Below are 19614 nucleotides of genomic sequence, written 5' to 3'. Positions count from 1 at the left end.
TAAGTAATTTACTCTGCATACAAAAATTTTACAATGTTCTCACTTCTTTCTGATAAGATTACTTATTCAACAAGGCATGCAAAACTTTCATAATCATACACACTATTCATTTGTCAGTGTCAACCAACTGCAATGACAGTGAACGATGGTCACAAGAACATTCTTTAAAAAAAAGGCTAAAAATTTCAAATGCAATACAATCTATTGCTCTTTCCTGTGCAATCAAAAATGCATAGCATCATATTACAATAATTAAAATGAAACTACCACGGCATATCTCCACCTTTAAACCCAGAAGAAATCAACCCACCGATTAGAAATGTCTTGAGCACTTCAATTGGACTCAAATAGTTTTTTATTTTTATTTTTTTTCCCCTATTAAGTGAAGCATTTTCCTAAAAAAAAGGCAACAAATTATTCGCTGCGGATTCATGTGCAAGAATAGAAATCCATAAAAAAACACTAAAGTACCCAACAACAATCTCCAAGCAAAAGAACTGGTTTAATTATGTACTCCACTACAGAATTATAGACTAGATAACTGCACGTGTCATCAGAACCCGGTCAGACTGAAGTTCAGAGAAGAAACAGCTCCCAAGTTTCGGGGATGAAAGTTTAGAGCAGTATGGCTGTGGAGCCATGAGTTCTATCATCCTATGCACTACATTAACATAGATATATTGTTCCAAAAACAAACAGAATCAAATAGAAAAGAGATTACATACCAAAAATGAGCAATAAAGACAATTTCACCTCAGGAACTTTATTACAAAAGAATTTCTTGGTAAGTATTGCCAAAACATTGAATCCAAAATAAATGACAACTAATAACTTGCCAGTATCATTTCAAGATTATTCACTTCAGACAACTGGAGAAGTTCAACATACCTGGAATCTCTAAAATAATTAAATAATGCAGCATTTTGAGCGCTCTATTTAAATTAACAGCCTAAAACTGACTTCCAGCCCAGCCCAACCCTCTGCAGACCCTTATAGTTGAAAAGCAGAAATTGAACAAGTCTATAGATGCCTGATAATAATGGACAGAAAATAACAATGATATTGTCTTACCACAAGTCATTCTTACAGAAGAAATTGACAACACACAGTGTATTCCTCTACAAAGTGATACATTGCTTCATCAAAAACAATACATACACAGTAACAACATGTGCATCATTTACCAAAGTTGATACTCTGTAGATTCAATTATGAATTCAAACCATAGCTAGTTCAAAAGCACATCACAGCACACAAGTTCTAGGATATGTTAAATACACCTAACCCACAGGCACGCACCACTTTCCCCTCCAACCACCACCACCAAGGAGATATAATGCTAAAAAAAAAAAAAAAAAGTTATTTTACATGATTGCTTTATGAAGGCCAAAAGAAATGTAAAGCTCAGCCCAACCCTCCACAGACCCTTATAGTTGAAAAGCAGAATTGAACAACTCTACAGATGCCTGATAATACCGGACAGTAAATAACAATGATATTGTCTTACCACAAGTCATTCTTAACGAAGAAATTTACTACAGTGTATTCCTCTACAAAGTGATTCATTACTTCCATCAAAACTATCCATACACAGTCACAACATGTGCATCATCCACCAAAGTTGATACTCCGTAGATTCAATTATGAATTCAAACTATAGCTAGTCCAAATGAACATCACAGCACACAAGTTCTAGGATATGATAAATACACCTAACCCACAGGCACACGCCACTTTCCCCTCCAACCACCACCAAGGAGAAATAATGCTTAAAACAAATAATAAAAGTAATTTTACATGATTGCTTTAGGAAGGCCAAATAAACGTAAAGCGCAGACAATAGCCTGAGACAACAGCAATAATGAGGTCACATCAAGAACTACTGGAACAATGAAATCAAGTTCAAATCCTGATGTCAGAAATTACAGCATTACATGTTCCAAAAAAGAAAATTCAGCAAGTTCATCCTTAGTGTTTTCAATTCTCCTAGATGCATCCACAGATTGGCATTTCACTTCTTTGAATACTCCATCAAAATTTGTTTTGAGCAAAAGCAAGCATATGAAGAATTTGTCCCATAAATATTATCCACTTTGAAAAGGCCCAGATATTAAGAAACAAGCATCTACTTTTTCTTTTTTTTACATATATTCGATGCTTTCATTACCTCAACATAATTAATGTGAAGCCGGGGCATTTTGAGGGAGTAAACAAATTAACTTCAATTTTGACAATAGGAAAAACATTTTGGGATTTCCATAGAAGGAAAGGGGGGACTATCCTTCTGGGAAGGAGAGAAAATGCAAACCCAAGCATATGCACACCAGCATGCATGCATTCACACAATATTTGTTTATATATAGGTTTGCATGGTTCATGTGTGTGAATATGTAATAAGCATATGTACGTACATATACATAACATGTGTGGCTGTATATGACTATATACGTACATATATTTTAGAGAGAGAGATAGAGGCAACCAGAAATTGATAAGCATGGAACAGCTACAAATCATTCTTGCGATATTTTACTCAGATCAATTGGTAATGTGAACAATTATCTCTATATATACAACAACCCTCCAAACTGCATCCGGAAGTGCACAGTCCAGATAGGGGCGACAAAAGGGTTAGTAGTCAAGCGAGCCCGAGACTCGGTCGGATGGGCCGCATGAGAACATTATCTTCACATTTCTGTAACAAGGACCCCACCAACCCCAAAAAAATATCCCTCTCAACAGCTCCCTTCACCATTAAGGCAAGAAGGGCAACAGTAATCTTGATGCCCATTATGAATAATAAATGAGAACCTCAAATTACCTGCGGAGGGGTCCACTCAGGAGCCAAATCAAGAATGAAGTTAACTTATATCAGCTATCCTCATCCACAGCACCAATGTAGGTGAGGTCGGTCCGCCTCACTCTTACAGCACCCTTAAGCCAGCTGGATGCTCGAAGATTAGCATGGTCACCACCACTGCCTATCACGGCAGTATTACTCGAAGATGGCCCAGATCCTGCACCATCTTCCAGGAGAGTCCATGGGTCAATTTCCATATCATGATCCAGCTGTGATGGCAATAACTTGGACTTCGCTGATGCATTAGTTGCAGTTCGTGTCAAAGGAACCATATTCCTCTGAGGTGGGCTTAAATGTCCCGAGTAAACCCCAGGAATGGAGATGCTGGGTTGAAGAGAAGCAAGAGCAGCAACTGGAACAGATGGTAGCTGACAAGAAACAAAGCATCGGACAGAAGGAAGAAGAATGGGCATTGCAGTTTGAATTCGCAACCGAATTGTGTCAGGCAGTTGCATCCGACATAAGTCATTCTGCATAAGTTGATAATAATTACACAGTAAGGCAACCATGTCTCCATTAACAATTTCATCATTATAATATATGAGCATTAAGGTCTGAGAAATTAAGTGTAAGAAATTTGAAGATAAGGAGAGAAAGAAAAGGAAAAAAAGAAAGAAAGAAAGAATTGAACTTCTGCACGTATATACCCATTCTTTCTAGCTCAACCTCCCAATTAGGCATTAAGGATTCCTTTTTGAGTAAATTAGAGATTTTATTAATAAGTGCAATAATATTCATTATCATGTTAAAGTGTGACAGATGATCCAGGGGCTTTTAGAGCTTTAATTTTTTGTAACAATGAATTTGTAATTTACACAGGATTTCAAGTAATAAAGTATATATAAAAACATTTATTAATACTGTGGGGCCCAATAATTTATGGGCCAGGCCCACTTGCTCATGGGGAGTCCAAAGGCCCAAGCCGAAAAAGGTAATGGCCCGGAGATGCAGCCGAGGACAGTTTCGTCCTCGGCAGACCCAAAGCTCCATTGAGGGGAGGGGTAAAAAAGAGATAAAGGAACAGAGCCGTATTCTCCAGCTTTATCAACCATCCCCAATAATTCTGGGATTAAACTGATGGGACAAATATCAATCTTGTAAAGGTTGACCCTACACGTGGACGAAGGACAGCGGACGCAAGCTAGTATAAAAGAAAAAGTAAGTGAACCTAGAGGGGGGATCTGATCCTATCTCGGAAAAGAAACTCCATGGGTGAAAACGCCTTAAGAACACATGCACATCATAAAAAAAACCCACCGTTGGGTAACCGGGATAAGGCCTTAATGGTCCTCGGATCAAGTCCGAGGAGCCCAACCCCATAAGATGCGACGCTATAGAGCTTAAATATTCAAACCCGACTCCTTTTTCTACAGGAATCCCTCTAAAATCAAGACCGGAACATCGCTCCGTGACCAAAGGCAAGCTTTTCAAGCCCACTCTCTACAAATCATATTGTGAGGGATCTTTCATGTGCGAGCCCAACATCATTATTGGGCCCCAAAAGAATCGTGTCCCTACAAATACATTTGGGCATTTTATTACTTGTCTTTTACATTTTATTCATTTTGCGTTTATATATTTAATTTGGAGGGATAAATCTTTAGATGTTACCAGGTTAGCATGGAGGTGGATTTCAAACCCTGGCTGCCAGTACTGCGAGCAGAACCATGAATTTTCACTCTTTTGTGTGTGCACGCGTATGTTTTTTTTTTTTGGGGGGGGGGGGGGGGGGGGGGGGAGAGATTTTAATATGAAAAATACAATTACATATGCGCACACACATGCATAGATGGACACATATAGGCTTGCTTAAATGTGAGTGAAAATATCAATACATAAATGTGTAAATATATACTGAGCTTCTTAATTGTATATCCTCCTTTCGGTATAATGCACTAAAAGATAGAACTTTTATGTTGTTGCAATAAGACACCCTTAACCCTTTTTTCCCCCCTCCAAATTTGGCACAAAGAATTTGATACTGTAACAGATAGAACCCCTTCTGTTAAAAATCAGTCAATTTGCTAACAATGAATTATGGTGTTATTGCAATGGTAAATTATGGTGTTAAAAATCCTTCAATTTACTAACAGAAAATTATGGTTTTAATCGTCTGTCAATTTGCTTCATATAAGATTGTATGAATTTCAATAGAAAATTGTCATAAAAATTATAACTTAAAAGGAATCACAAGTGAGTTTCCTATTACTGTAGGTATGCATCAAGGATCAGCATTAAGTTATCTCTTTGCACTAGTGATGGATGAACTCACAAAATCGAACCAAAAGCTCCTTTGGTGTATGATTTTTGCAGATGATATAGTTTTAGGGGATGAAACTAGAAGTAGGGTTAATGCAAAGTTATACATTAAAGCAAGCACATTAAAATTGAATAGCAAGCAGATAGAGATCAAACCTGCAGACTCTCTGCTACTTCTCGATCAAATCCAGAAGATTCTTTGGTAAATTCGCTGCTCGACTTGGAAGCAGGCTTTGACCTAAGCCAAGTCGGCCGGCAACCACTCAACAACCCATGCAAAACCAACAATAATCGATCAAAGAGACTTTCGCCTGACAAATCTGCAAAGGCAGAAAAAGAAGCTTCTGCAGGAGACTCCATCTCCCTCATAGATGGATAACCCTGAAGGGGATATACTGAAAGGTCGGCATCTTCATACACAACCCGATTTCCAAGGAGACGAAGTATTATGGAAGCAAGCAACTGCCTATTACCCCGCCCGGAAGGTTCCCTGACAAGTCCAATATATGAAACTTAGCTTAATCATGTATGCGCTCTTTCATTCTCTTATGATACTATACAGATTGGATCATGCAACCTCATCATTTTAGCAAGCAGTGCACTAAACTAATATAAAATAAGCAAACACATCTTTCCTTCTTTCTTCTGGGTTATGAAATTTGACAGGGTGGCATTTGTTTGACAACAAACACACAACATTAAGAAAAGAAGAGTTTCAAACACACATAATTGCCCACTGCTTTTTCTTCTATTGGTGAAAGTTACACAAAGCCCAATGGGTCTTAATCCCACAACCTCATCCTCCACCCCATTCTTTATGGAGGGAGGAAGTGCCTATTGAGCTAGACCTCATTGGCATAATTGCCAACATCATAAAAATGAAACTCATTTGGCAATCAGGACATAATGAAACCATAACCATCAACATTTACAAGAGGTCCTATATTAGAAATGAGGGAACATAATAATTACTTCTGAAATTTAAAGGTAAAAATCAACCTCATTGGATCACTAAATGAATGAGAATAGGAACATGAAGAAGGAGGTTAGATGTACATAAGGAAAAACAGAATTGTTTGAAGGAATACGAGGATAACAAAGAAAAATGGCCATTTGGTAGAGATCAATAAATGGGATTGGCTAAATTCTCTTACTGAGACAAAATACATGGGTAAATAGAAAATTAACTTAAAAGTACTTAGCCAAATAGAATAATCCGAACACAACTGATGAGAGAAGAATGATAAAAAAAAAGTAACTTATATAACAAGTGAGGTTTATGTGAACAAGTTATACTGGAAAAGATTAGGGGTAGCAACAAACTACACAGGCAATGCAAGAAGTTTCTAAAATAAAGATTAAGAAGTCCTTGTATAATTACCCATCTCCACAAATGATAGGAAGAAATCTCAGGAGTAACTGCAAGCGCAACGTCATAGAAGCTCGCAGAGCTGCAGGAGAGGGCGGAGCAGAATCAGCTGTGCTTGTAGAACGTCTAGCTAATCCAGGACTGCCACCTCTCACAGCTTTGCGATTATTTCCTTTGTTTGATGGTCCTTCAATTCCAGGAGTTGTTCCTGCCTGCTTACTTGCCCCACGAGTAACACCATTTATTTGTTGTTCAATAGTATTCAACTGCTTAATCATCTCGCTTGCAAAGGAATTTCGTGATTCATCAGAGCTTCGATCTATGCAAGGAAGAAGCAATTCGATGAGAGCCCTCTCAGTAACTTGTTGCTGACTGACATTGGAACATTCAGTGTCCAATGTTTGAGTAGACCCTTTCACATACTTTTTCGAGTCCATCCCCTCTTCAACAACTTCCCCTTCTTCAAGAGAGGTGACATCAGATTTCTTCTTGTCCCCTCCCCTCTTTGGTACTGTATCAGAACCAAAATTACACCAGCCCCAAGGCTTCCAAAACTGGGCCTTCGTTGAAAGACCTTCACTCTCAGCAATATTAAAAAGCCTTTGTCTGATTGTTTTGCGACCAAAAAGAACATCCAAGCCTTTCAGGAACCATTTAGCCTGTAGCAACATTGAATCATCCAGTGATTGTCCAAAAAGATGAACAACCTCTGCATAAAGGGGCGCAGCATCAGGTCTGACCAGTAATCTTGTGAGGATGATTTGAATAAAATTGTTCTCATTTTCAGAAGCATTAGCTTTTTCAGAAGTAGGCCAGGACAACCGTATAGCATCCACTAAGGACTTATCATGGTTCTCAAGATTTTCAATGAGGGCCTGTTCTTTCAAAAGAAGCCTGAGCTCCACCCACTGCCAATGAAATTTTGCTGGTTGCAGGGTATCCAAAACATGTACAAGCTTATCCATAAGCTTTTCCTTCTCCAGATATTGGACTCTAGCTTCACCCTGCCCAGAAATTCGACTCCCATCATCCAGTTTAAATACAGATTGTGGCATTTTACAGTCAATAATGGCATTTAGAAAAAGCCTTGCACGGAGAGGAACAAAGGCCATTGATTTCAAATGCATATCTGAACCATTCAACTCTAGCATGGCTGCAAATTCAGCATCACAAACATCCGTGGCAACAAGATTATAGAAATCCTGACTATCTCTGAAACATATATCTCGAAAAGGCAAGTGTTTTATGGCATCACCTATGGCCATCATTAAAGATTGATATAATTGGTTAATTTCTTCACGGGCTGCAAGGTTTGTGTTCAGAATGAATGGCCGCCACAAAACAAAGGCGAATATTGAATAGGCAGGTGGAAAGACCAAACTAAGAGGGAGCATTCGCTGCATCCTTGAAAGTGCCACTATGGATGGTTCACCCAAGAGTTCCACAATCAATCCGTCAGAAACAGTTCTACAGTTTCCAACAAGCAGCCTAAACCAATGCACATAAACTTCAACCAAGTTATCCACCTTCAAAGCGCCCATTGAACGGGCATTTCCATTTGAATTGGATCTTGTATTCCTTACAAATTGAATTACATCCAATCCTTCCTTTAAACGGAACACAGTAACCATTCTCTCCAGGCTAGTAACCCCATGAATAACCGCCCCAACCACAAGTGCAGAAACAGCAGCTGCAACTTTTGTTCCTCGTCCAATAACGACCTTTGCAGAATTGTTCAAACTGTCATTAGACATATTCGTATTGGATTCAGGAGCTTCAGAAGATAACTGAAACTGAGTGCGAGATGCCTTTCCAGGAGCAAAAGCTCCGGCAAGAGCAGAAGAAGCTTCTGTTGCAAGAGCAATCTCAAATACACGGCTTTGTCGCTCTCCAAGAGCTTCCTTAAGCAGGCATAGGCAAGTTATATGGATGCGTAAAATGTGTCTGGCAAAATTTGATGAAAATGTTGCAGATGAAAAATTTGTATAATTACTGCCTGTAAAATCTGGCATTTTCGCAATAGTTGGCCCAATATTATGAACAATAGCATGAACCGCAGAAGAGACCAATGAGGGGTCTCCTTCTTGAGCAGCACCTCCAGTCTGCCTAATGCAGTCCATTATTCCCATAATTATTTGTTGAGCCACCTGATTTCCGTCATCCCATTTTTCAACAGCAGGAACTTTTGTTGTACCAGTAGCAAAATGTTTTCTCTCTTTACCCAAAAAATAGTTTAAAGTTTCATCAATATGTCGTTGCACTATATCTCTCATGCTCATACCCACTCTTGAAAATCGGCCACCACCTATCTTCTGACGGAAAAAATCATCAAGATCTTCAACTCCTGCCGGTACACCAAGTGGAAACCCTATATCTCCATCCGCTGATCGTTCAAGTTCAGAAATAAGTCTCTTATCATATGTCGTTTTGAAATTTTTATCCCATTCTATGACACTACCCACTTTGCTATATTTCTTCAACAGATATCGAGCATACGCAAGGGCTGCTGAACCTGAAACTCTTCCATTTGAGGCCATTACTGCTGCAGCACGATGCATCGCGGCTGACAAGGCTTCAGGAATAAGATCCATTGCAATAAGCACATTCTCATACCTGAACCAAATCTAAGTGTTAGGCATTTAAGACAAGCTAAATTGGAATTGAATCAGCACAGTGATACTATAGACAAGACATGCACAGATGAAAAGGAAAAGAATATGCATAGGAGAACCGCATGTTTCTAGAAGAAATTCACAAGTGGCTCAATAAGACCTGGATCATTAATCTCTCTAGGTGCGCCATGTGCAACAATAAACTGGAATAGAAGAAAATTTTTTAGATAAATTCATGGAAGACAAACTTTGGGAAACAAGTTCCTCATAAAGCTAAGAACAAAAAAATAGTTTTCTGGATCATGAGAGATGTTTTCCCTGGAGATTTTTATTATTATTATTATTATTATTGGTAAACTACACATGCACCTAATGGGTCTTAAACCCATGACCTCACCCTCCAACCAATTATTATGGGAGAAATACCAGCTTTTCCTGGAAAATAAATAAGTTGCCTTGATCTGCAGATAACTAATAAAAGAGATAGTTTGAAAAGCATGACCTGCAGATTGGTGACATATATAACAGGTACATAAACTTTGTCAAAAATGGCACCAAAAATGTCTTCCCAGTGCTGTAAGTTGTAAAATTCAGATGGTTGCAAAAAAAAAAACAAACGACATCCAACGAGAGCAGCAATTTAAGATATAATTTAACTGTGACACAAATTGGTAAATTACACAAGCACCAGGTTGGTGTTGAACCGACCTTGATTTTACTGCCCCAGAGGAGGGTTGGGGGGTGACATGTCATTTAATCTAGAGTTAGTTGCCCACAAAAAGTTGAGCGCAGACAGACAGGCATATGTAACATTCTGTTTCATCTAGCAGATCTAAAGGGAGGAAAAGGTAACCAAAGACATTGGACATTGATTAAGTGTGAAACCAGGAGGCAATGACTGTTACGAAGAAAAGAAAGACAGGAAAAGGCTAACGCTACATAAGAAATAAATGCTCAGCAGATTGCAGATTTAATCAAATTCACAGCAGATTAAAGAAACAAAATAGCAAGGTAACAATGCTATATAGTTTATTAGATAAAATAATAATAAAAAAGAGGAAAAGAAATTAAAATGCCAGAAATGAAAAAGCTATTAGATTTAACTGAAAAAATTTGAGATTGCACCTTCTGAGGGATGATAACAAAAATGACTCCCCTACTTTACACACTTGGTTGTCCACATTCCTTGTCAGCATCACAACATTCCTCCCAGAACTGACGGTAGAATTGGAGCTACTGAGCACCTTTGGAAACAACCAAAGGAGAAATTTGACCGCCAAAACTAAATCATTAGTAGCATCCATCAAATACAGTAAAGCAGACAGTTCATCCTCGCCAAGCTTCCACCTTATAGAGCTCCTATCATCAACAGGAGTGAAAGGCCTGCCAAACTGGCCAGCCTTGCCTACAGTCTTTTCAGTTTCTTCAACAAGCTGCTTCACAATAGTCATCAACCAAACCGTAACGGTCCTCTTCTCTCCAAAACGCAGTTTCTTTAATGTTTTTCCAATAGCAACAATATCTCTGCAATTGTTTGATCTGATTCCATCAATTGACTTAGGAGTCTCTCCTTCCAATCCAGATTTATGGTGAGGGCAATTTACCCTATTATCACATACATGACTTGTAGATGCTCCCTGGCTACCCTCAATCCTAGCAGTTGCTAATTGAGCAAGACTCTGAGTTTTACGAACAGTCTTCTGCCGGGTCCTGGAGACTGATTTACTCGACTTAAGTGGAGGTTCAACTTTAAAGGACTCCAAGGATTTAGGCCCCTTCCTCATCCACCAAGTATCCTCATCATCTGAAGGAATTGGTGAATGTACTTGAAGGTAAGAGCTCCTTTCCTCATTTAATTTTTGCCTCTTTGCCCTTCTACATTCTTCACACCCAGGTGTACCTTCCACCAGATCCACTTTGTTGTTAAGCAACCCAAAAGGCCTCTTGACACTCCCTTGAGATTCATCGAGTCCTGTATCGGTGGATGAAGATGAACTGTTTGGGAGCTGCAACAGTACCATGATTGCCATCTTCAGTTCCTCAACATCAAAATCAGTTTTGGCATTCTTGACAGGCAATACATAGGACGATGACTGAGCAGTTTTCCACTGATCAATGGAAGCTGGGGAAGCAACATCTTTCCCAGGGATTGGCTTTTGAGTTGATATATTTGCAGCATTTGAATTTTTCTGTTGATCACAGAACAGCCCTCGAAGTACAAGGCGACGTTCGTTTGAGTAGACTTGAATGGCCTCCAAGAGATTTGGCCCCTCAGCAATCCTCGCTTCTTCCAAAGCATCACGCAAAAAGAGCGCAGGCAACTGCTTCAAGACTCTATAATGTCTCTTCCGCCTCTCAAGCTCAACCACAGGTCCATTCATATCCACAACTCCACTTACAATCAGCTGCCTCACATATGCCAGGGGGTAAAATATGCCAGCACGTATGAGTTCCACTATGAGTAGCTGAAGGCGCTTGCTACCTTCTCCATAGCGTACATCATGCTGATCAATCCAACACACTAAGATATCATGTAATGGACCAGGGCTCTCAAATAGATCTGAATTTACACTTCTTCCATCCAAACTTTTTAAATTATTTTTAGTTTCAAAGCTACCAACTCCAAGGGAGCTCTCACTCTTGCCTCGAGATGAACTTTGCAAATCTCCTATCTTCAGCTTTATAATTCGAATTGCAATATATAATTGACAAAAATCTTTTCTGCCTGTGAACTTCAGGTTATGAGGCGGAGCAGTCCGAAAATCCCTGAAATCACATGTTGCCCACTCGCAAAGGAAAAATACAGAACAAACAAATGACAAACTCACATTCCCAATCCACTTCAACGATGATCTCAAGCATGGGCTTACTTCTGCAATCCAACCTTCAGCAATAGCACTGTCAAAATGATCTTCAAACAGAAACTTACAAGCCCCTCTGACATCTCCAAGCACAAGAGATTTATCCAAGATCTGTACAGCTTTTGCTAGACTATGAACTGGATAGCCAGGACTTGCAGCTTTTGCAAGAGCATCAGCACGTTTCTGAATTGAGGAAACAACATGATCAAAGGCCAAGGATTGATATTGAGTATCAAGAAATTTACTTTTGAACATAGAAGCAGCTTCTGCAGAACAAATTTTAATCTTTTCTACATCCCCACATATCTTTGATATGAGATTCCCATCATTTACTGTATGAGATTTCACACAGGGTGGTAAGGGAAAGCAGTCCAATGCAACAAATGTATCAGGTACAGCCAGTATCAAATACCGAAGCATCTCAACCAGTGCAGAGGTTGTATATGCCTTCCGCGAATTATCTACTAGATCTGATCCACCAGGAGAAGGCTCCTGAATGAAACGAAGAGCTACTCCAGCAAGACTTCGTACATAAGTTTGAGATAAAATAACAGTTTCTAAAGCACCATATATAATAGGCAACAGCAACTGCAAAATCTCAAGTGTTTCTTTTTCCTGAAGAGAAAAAATATGAAATTAAAACCATAGAGAATGGAACCTCATGTACTTACAAAGGATACCAAAAGGTTTTATCCATCTTTTTAAGAGCACATTAATTCTGTTTTAATCTTTAAAAAAAATAAATAATAAAAAAAAGGTAAGAGCAAAAACAGTACCTGTAGTTGACATAGAACCCAATCAATGATAAGAGAGGGAAGAAGTATCCCTTCTGCATGGTGCCATTGCAATAGACGTGATACATACCACCATTTAAAATGTAGGGAAGGCTCCTCACCATCAAGGACTGCTGATGCTGGATCACTCCTATGCTGTAGAGACCCAGCATAAGACACTTGTGGTGATCGATCTCTGCTGTGTGGATTAGAATGAGATTTATTTCTTGAGAAAAATTCATCCAAGAGATATTGCAAATAATCAATAACATCTTTTGTCCAGAGCTCAGTGCGGGTAAACTGAGCTTTGTCAGGCGCCCCTGAAGAGATACTTGTAGAACCAGGCCGAACCTGCAAAATACAACCATAATCTGCTACCTTCCAATATTAAAAATAGCCAAAAAAACGATTGATTAACCTGTGGGTACAAGTGTTCACACATTCATACCTGATTAAGATATGTTACTTTAATAAACCAAGTTGCTCTCAGTAACGGAACATTATTTCTAATTAAAATTTCAAAGAGTGATCTCCTCCCATTTCCATGAGGGACATGATCAGCCAAAGAACGTAATCGTTTGTGTGGTTGTGATAGACCCTGCAATATATATATATATATATATATATTAGGAAGGAAAATGAAAAGGAAGTCAGTGTCAAAGAATTATTAAGTTAAAATTCTGATATGTACATTTTTTGTCAGTAAAAAATCTAAGCACATTCAGAAATGCTCAACAGAGACAAAAAAGTTGAGATGCTTTATCATAGGTAGCCACTTCACTGGTAGTCGCTTTTTAAGTATATAAATCACTTTCAAGAAGAAAAAAAATAAAATAAAAAAACTACAGCAAATGTCGAATCCTAGCAATCAAGTGAGGAGACTGGGCATCTAAACTTTATGGTGCTACCCAATCCTAGCAATCAAGTGAGGAGACTGGGCATCTAAACTTTATGGTGCTACCCATTCCCTTAACGTGCCACACACAGATCTCATCTCACCATTTCTAATAGCATTCAACATCCCATATAAGAACTTATAATTCCCATAAAGTCAAGCATATCACTTATCAAAAAAAAAAAAAAAAAAATTTCTTAACCATATCTAATCAAGAAACATAGCACTGCAGTATTTATATTAGTTAGTAATGTCCAAGAGTACTAACGTAACAGAGACTACACTGAATCACCATATGGCCAAAAACTGACAAGTGCTATATGGTAGCCTTTTCTGCTCCCCAAAAAGCATATCTTATTTACCAAAAAGTTGGCAACTGGGAAAACACATAGGCTTCTAGGCTAGGAAATACAACAAAGGACTATTAGCATCTCTCTTGGCTATTGGAGTAAAAATCTTACATACATTTTCCAACTAATGATAATAAATGTTTCTTTTTTTGGGTAGGTAACTAATGGTAATAAATGTAATTAATCAACCAGGAAAAAAAGGAATTAAAGTGTCATCAATCATTATGGTACAGGCACAATGGTATTGAAGAAAAATAGAAGACATACCTCAATCCATTTCTTCTTGAAGTCTTCACCGCATGGTCTTTGTTCAGGAAAGACACCAGGTTTAGTTAATTGTGAACCAGAAAGAGGCACATCATAAACCTGACCAGCCTGTCATAATAAGAAAAACATATAGCATCAAATTTCATAATAAGATTTCAAAACCTGAAAACCCCTAATAGGCAAGACTGAAGCCACTAAAAAATGCACATGGGTTTAAATGCACACAAACAGCAAAAAGGTTTAAATCTATTGTTCGCTAAATGCCAATAACAGTTGAGAAAATAGTTCATCACCTTCCGCTTTTGTGCACGAGATTCATTGATAGCCCTAAGGCGTTTCCTGATTGCCTGCAAAGAAAAGCAAATAATCACAAATCATTTAGCACCATGATCATTTTTCCAGAAAGGAATCTCTATTTTTTTCCACTTTTGGGAAAGTATGAGAAAGGAATCAAACATGAAGAAAAAGAAGTTTGAGATAATTTGAATAGTAACAAAACAGACTACTACCTCTTTGCACTTGATGATAATAGGCTTAGAGAAAGCTTGAACCTGAGTCAATGAGATCTCTCTAATTTCCTAACACACTCAACAAGTTAAACCAAGTTAGATAATAACCACCAAAGGAGAATACAGAAGAGTTGAGTTTGTTGCACTGATATGCTTCAATGCAATCTTCTTAAAGGAAGTTTATTCAACACTCAATACCTGCCTATCAATACTATTCCAAGGCTTTTAACCATACAAAAAATTTTCAATAATCTTTTTTTTTTTATAAGTAAAATAATCTCTATATTCTTTTTTTATTTTAATAATTCAATAGTTGGGAATCTATACACTTTTTTTTTTTTAATAATTCAATAGTTGGAAGTGGAGGGGATCCCAGGATGTCTCCATAAGTATTTCAAAAACCTTATATCATTATATGTCAACTGACTACTGCATTGATAATGTAACCAAAAATTCAAAAATATAAATGCTGGTTGGTGGTTTTCTACGGGAATGTTTGTTTTAGCTTAAAATCCCAGCTTTTTTTGCACTGCCAGCTTATGTATAGCTTTTTAAAGCCTCACTTTCACCAAGTACAACTATAATATTACACAGCTTATAAAAATAAACTCATAGTGAAAAAGGGTAATGAAAATAAACTCATCCAAATACACTCTAAATTCATAATGACCAAACTATTGATATTTAAGTAATGCATTCACAATTCAAAATATAGAAGTAACCTCCACATGTATACATACTCCCTCTTGGAGAATTAATTTAATGTATTAATCAGATAATAATGTACCTCAATTCCCTCAATAGTCTCCCTGTAACCAGCTTGCACATAGTCTTTGGTGAGAGTCTCCTCGGGACAATTTGGAGTTTGAGGGTGATAGTCAGGAGGCCCAAGTCTGAGATTAAAAGAGTGACAAAATTATAAAATGAGATAAGAACCATAGCACCATTAGAATAGCTCTAAATGCAAAACATCAGAACAAACAGTAAGTTGTATACTTTTTAGTTCACTGTTTCAATGAAATGCAAACAAAGGAGACTAAAATGCATAAGAAATTGAAATACAACATTACTCTGTGTACTTTCCAATCCAAAACAGTTTACGAAAAGGGCAAAACAGGAAAAAACAACAAAACGAAGATGCAATTCTGTTGCAAAGATTACCGAGAGTTTAAAGGCTCTTTATCACACTTCAACTTGTATGCAGTCAGTTGAGAGGACCGCCTACACAAAATGTCAAATGATAATATCATAACTATTTGTTAAAAGAATAATTTGATAAATACATTACAAAAAAAATAAATAAAAAACCTCTACTAGAACAATCTAGTCTGTGTTAGATCAGGAATTAAAGATATTCTATGAAAGTGTAAAGAATGATTAAAACGATTGGGAAAGGTTTTCCTGATGAGAAAAAAGGACCCTGCATTGCATCAGACATAAAAGACCTTTTTGGTAATTCTTTTACTTGTTTGGCTAGTCAGGAAGGAAGGTTAGAAAAGCATAAAGTTTATAGGATATGATGTGCAGAGTCATTATACCTAATGGAGAACCCATGGCAGGGCAGGAATAGTCAAACTTTTGATGGTATCAAGTTTCTCTTAATAGGATTAAACCCTCTACTCTTGAACCCGCTAGTTGATATGATGGCTACATCTAAGGCTCTTGATTCCTTTCTCTTTTCTTTTTTTCTTTTTTTGGGATAAATAAGGCTCTTGATTCCTTTCTTCCTCTATTTTTTTCCTCTTTTTCTGGTTTTTTCCTATAGGTTCCTCTTGTTTACTTCCAGTCCATTAGAGTTTTTCCCATTTCCACTTTTCAATTAATTTTCTCACTTACAAAAGGAACAGTAGGATACCAAGTGTACAAAATTTGCCACACAGCTAGTGCATCACCATCAACAAACAAAGCTCTAAATTGCAGAATCTAGTCCCACAAAGATTTCTAAAAAAATAGTCATACAAAGTATTGATAGAAAAGAAAGACAAAGATTAGAGAACAAGTTCCTGATTCAAAGTATTCCACCAATTTCCATACTTCATCACTTATGGTGCAGTAAGAAACAAAGGAAATGCATAAATGCAATTACCACTACCATGTGATATTAAAAAAAAGGAAATGCACAACAATAAAGAATGCCATAATTTCTAGAAAAATCAATTGGTAAATTGTATCAAAAGACAATTAATTATGATAACAAAGTGAGCAGGCATGGGACACTAAATAACCTACTCTCCGAATCTGAACGGCAAGCTATTAATTGGAATCTAATCATAGCATGCACTAGAAAGGATATGGTCATAATAATGCTAAATTGAAAACTAAATATAAACAATGAGTGGGGTGGAAGTAGACAGTACAGTTGTTCATTATCTGCAAAAAAGAGCATGAGAAGACGGGTTTTTCTGGAACCCATTTACCTAGAATTCAGGGAAAAATTAGTTGGCAATGAAGATGAATCAGCTCGGGCAGTCTCCCTAGCTGATGGCCCACCTATTGCACTGTTATTAACTGCACTAGTGCAGCTGGCAGCATGATACCTTTGCATTTCTCCCAACTATCACCGGCATACTGCCCCCAGCATCAAGCCGCTATTAGAAGTTGTGAAAGCTAAACTGCATTCCAAAAACATGTTCACTAGAGTATGTCTAACCAAAGGAATTTACCACATAATTCATATAGTCGAATAATATACCAAAATCATTAACAATTTAGGGAATAAAGTTAGATGCTAAACAAAGGGGTTCTAACATATGACCTCAAACATATAATCAATGAATAATGAACTTTATCAACTTCTTCAGAATACAAGTCAAACCACAAAAACTGCATTGATCTTAAGCACCGAATCTATGAAACCCAGTCTGTGTAACACAAATGTGTTAAATTGAATGTGTACCACCAGACCTATTAGCATTAGTGCTAGAATATGTGTGTAAAACATCACACAGCTGGGGAAAGAATGTATGGTAAAACATAGAGCTAAAACTAGATAGTTGCATAACCACGATATCCATAAATGCAGGAACTTTCTTGTTTGCTATATGTTGCTTCAGTTTATTGTTAAAGTTGCCTAAATTTAAGATAGCATGTCAAATGGTGTTTTGGAGGGAAACTTACAATTTTGAACTCTAAATTGCTGGTGGTTTAAATATCAGGAAAGACATATAAATGAAGCGTTGCACTCTCTTATAAGCATGAACCAGAAATTTTCCCTTTGGAGATGCAACACTTAAAAATTTTACCCATAAACAACAAAGATAATGAACTCCTGGCTTAACCAGTCAAAGTTACTAACTTCTAGATCACCTTACCCCCCATCTGGAAAACAAATAAATAAGAAAAGAAAAACACAACCCAATACTTGGAGTAGACAAAACTTGAGATTTCAAACATGTAAACGAACGAACATTTTGAAACCTAAGCAAATTATAGAGAGTAACATTCTCGAAACTAATCACTCCTGCCCAAATGTAAAATCCTTCATCACCCAACAATTTCAAGAAGCTAACTAATAGTAGTTTGGAGTTGCTAATAATAAAATGATAAAACATATAAAACCAAGTAAAATATTCAATCCTAGTAGTTGCCAATGTCAATAATCATAATTTTATAGTTCAAAACTTTGCACTAAAAATTAAGCACAGCCCTAGAGTTTGGAGCTTCTGTGAATCAAATTTCAAGCTCAATACGAACACAGCAATAGAATTTCATTAACAGATCAAATCTAAGCACCCATCTACCAAACTACTTTGAATTTTGAACTTTTCTAGCCAAACCTAATCACCCAAGTAGCTCAAACAAGTTCAAAATCCCCCACCAAAAAAAAAAAGCAACTAATAACTGTTACAAGAAAAAATAAAAACCCAACAATACACCAATCTACTAAATACCCTAAAATTTTTCAAACTCAATCTAAATTTCTTAATCAAATTAACCATTAAAAAATTAAAGTTCGCAGCACAAAATATTCAAATCTAATAGAAAACACACCATGATTTTGAAGCAGAGAAACCAGAGCTAGGGTTTTGACACAATTCCAATTCCTATTCTGGGGAAACACGAAGCGTAGTGAACTACAAGGGGGGATTGGGGCTTTGTAGAGAAAGAAAATAGCAGAGCTAGGGTTTTGATGGCAATACCGTAAAAAGAGGGGAAATGTTTGGGACAGAATGGGAATAAACAAAAACCAAAAAAAAAAAAAAAAAATTCCACACAAAAAAAAAACAAAACAATATCGCGATTCGGATAGGCGTACCTCTGAGAGATTTGGGAATCGAAGTAAGAGAGAGAGAGAATTGTAAGAAAGAAAGAAAAAATTTTAGCTTTGTAGAGAGAGAAAGAAAGATATAGATTTAGAGAGAGAAACACAGAAAAAAGAAGGAGAAGAAGAAGAGAGAAGAAGGGTCGAAGCGTCTCGGGGTTTGAGGGGCTTTGACTCGCCTTAAAGCTTTTTTGTTGGGTTGCTGATGACGATGACGACGATACATTCACCTCTGTTTATTATTGTTGTTGTTGTTGTTGCTTCTTGTGTGCTTTATTAGAATAAATTTTACACCCAAGATCATTACAAATTTTTATTTTTATTTTTTTGTATGTGTAACTAATTTTTTTCCCCTGTTTTGCCCTCATTTATTATCTAAAAACTTAGGTGTGGACATGATTTTTTGAGGGACTGAATTGTCATATTGGGTTGGTGCTACGATTGATCCTAGTCTTTAATACGGTATAGTGTGTATGTTTGATGAGCATTAATTGCGATTGCGATTTTTTTTTTTTGCTTTATGGACAGGAAAATTTTAAAAAAATGACAGGAATTTTACGGTTTTAGTAACCTGGTTTTTGTTAGATCTAAAAGAAAC

General features: G+C 37.2%; 1 protein-coding gene across 3 annotated transcripts; it reads right to left on the bottom strand.

Moving 5' to 3' along the window:
• Positions 1 to 2488: 2488 nt before the first annotated feature.
• LOC115955577 (mediator of RNA polymerase II transcription subunit 12) lies at positions 2489 to 19280 on the bottom strand. Of its 3 annotated transcripts, none has more exons than XM_031073751.1 (13): positions 19196 to 19280; positions 17173 to 17369; positions 15917 to 15976; positions 15543 to 15648; positions 14756 to 14824; positions 14540 to 14593; positions 14247 to 14354; positions 13183 to 13332; positions 12738 to 13085; positions 10226 to 12576; positions 6501 to 9101; positions 5276 to 5609; positions 2489 to 3330 (listed from the first exon to the last, which is right to left on the bottom strand). In XM_031073751.1, the coding sequence occupies exons 2-13, from the start codon at positions 17298 to 17300 to the stop codon at positions 2872 to 2874; spliced, it is 6768 nt and encodes a 2255-aa protein (XP_030929611.1). In that variant the 5' UTR covers positions 17301 to 17369; positions 19196 to 19280; the 3' UTR covers positions 2489 to 2871. The 3 variants fall into 3 exon arrangements, with proteins under 3 accessions (XP_030929611.1, XP_030929609.1, XP_030929610.1); XM_031073749.1 differs by having other exon boundaries at positions 17173 to 17367; positions 19011 to 19275; XM_031073750.1 differs by lacking the exon at positions 19196 to 19280 and adding an exon at positions 18746 to 18955 and having other exon boundaries at positions 17173 to 17367.
• Positions 19281 to 19614: the final 334 nt, after the last annotated feature.

This window comes from Quercus lobata, chromosome 8 (genome assembly GCF_001633185.2).
Source record: "Quercus lobata isolate SW786 chromosome 8, ValleyOak3.0 Primary Assembly, whole genome shotgun sequence".
NCBI classification, from domain to species: Eukaryota; Viridiplantae; Streptophyta; class Magnoliopsida; order Fagales; family Fagaceae; genus Quercus; species Quercus lobata.
The sequence above is the reverse complement of the archived record's forward strand: the minus strand, read 5'-3'. Positions and strand labels throughout refer to the sequence as shown.

Excerpts from the sequence above, each read along its gene's own strand:
- LOC115955577 (XM_031073751.1), bottom strand. The coding sequence starts at position 17,300 with ATGCAAAGGTATCATGCTGCCAGCTGCACTAGTGCAGTTAATAACAGT. Across the intron at positions 5,610-6,500 it reads CCTATCATTTGTGGAGATGG|GGAACCTTCCGGGCGGGGTA; the intron begins GTAATTATACAA and ends TGGACTTGTCAG. Across the intron at positions 3,331-5,275 it reads AAGTAGCAGAGAGTCTGCAG|AATGACTTATGTCGGATGCA; the intron begins GTTTGATCTCTA and ends CAACTTATGCAG.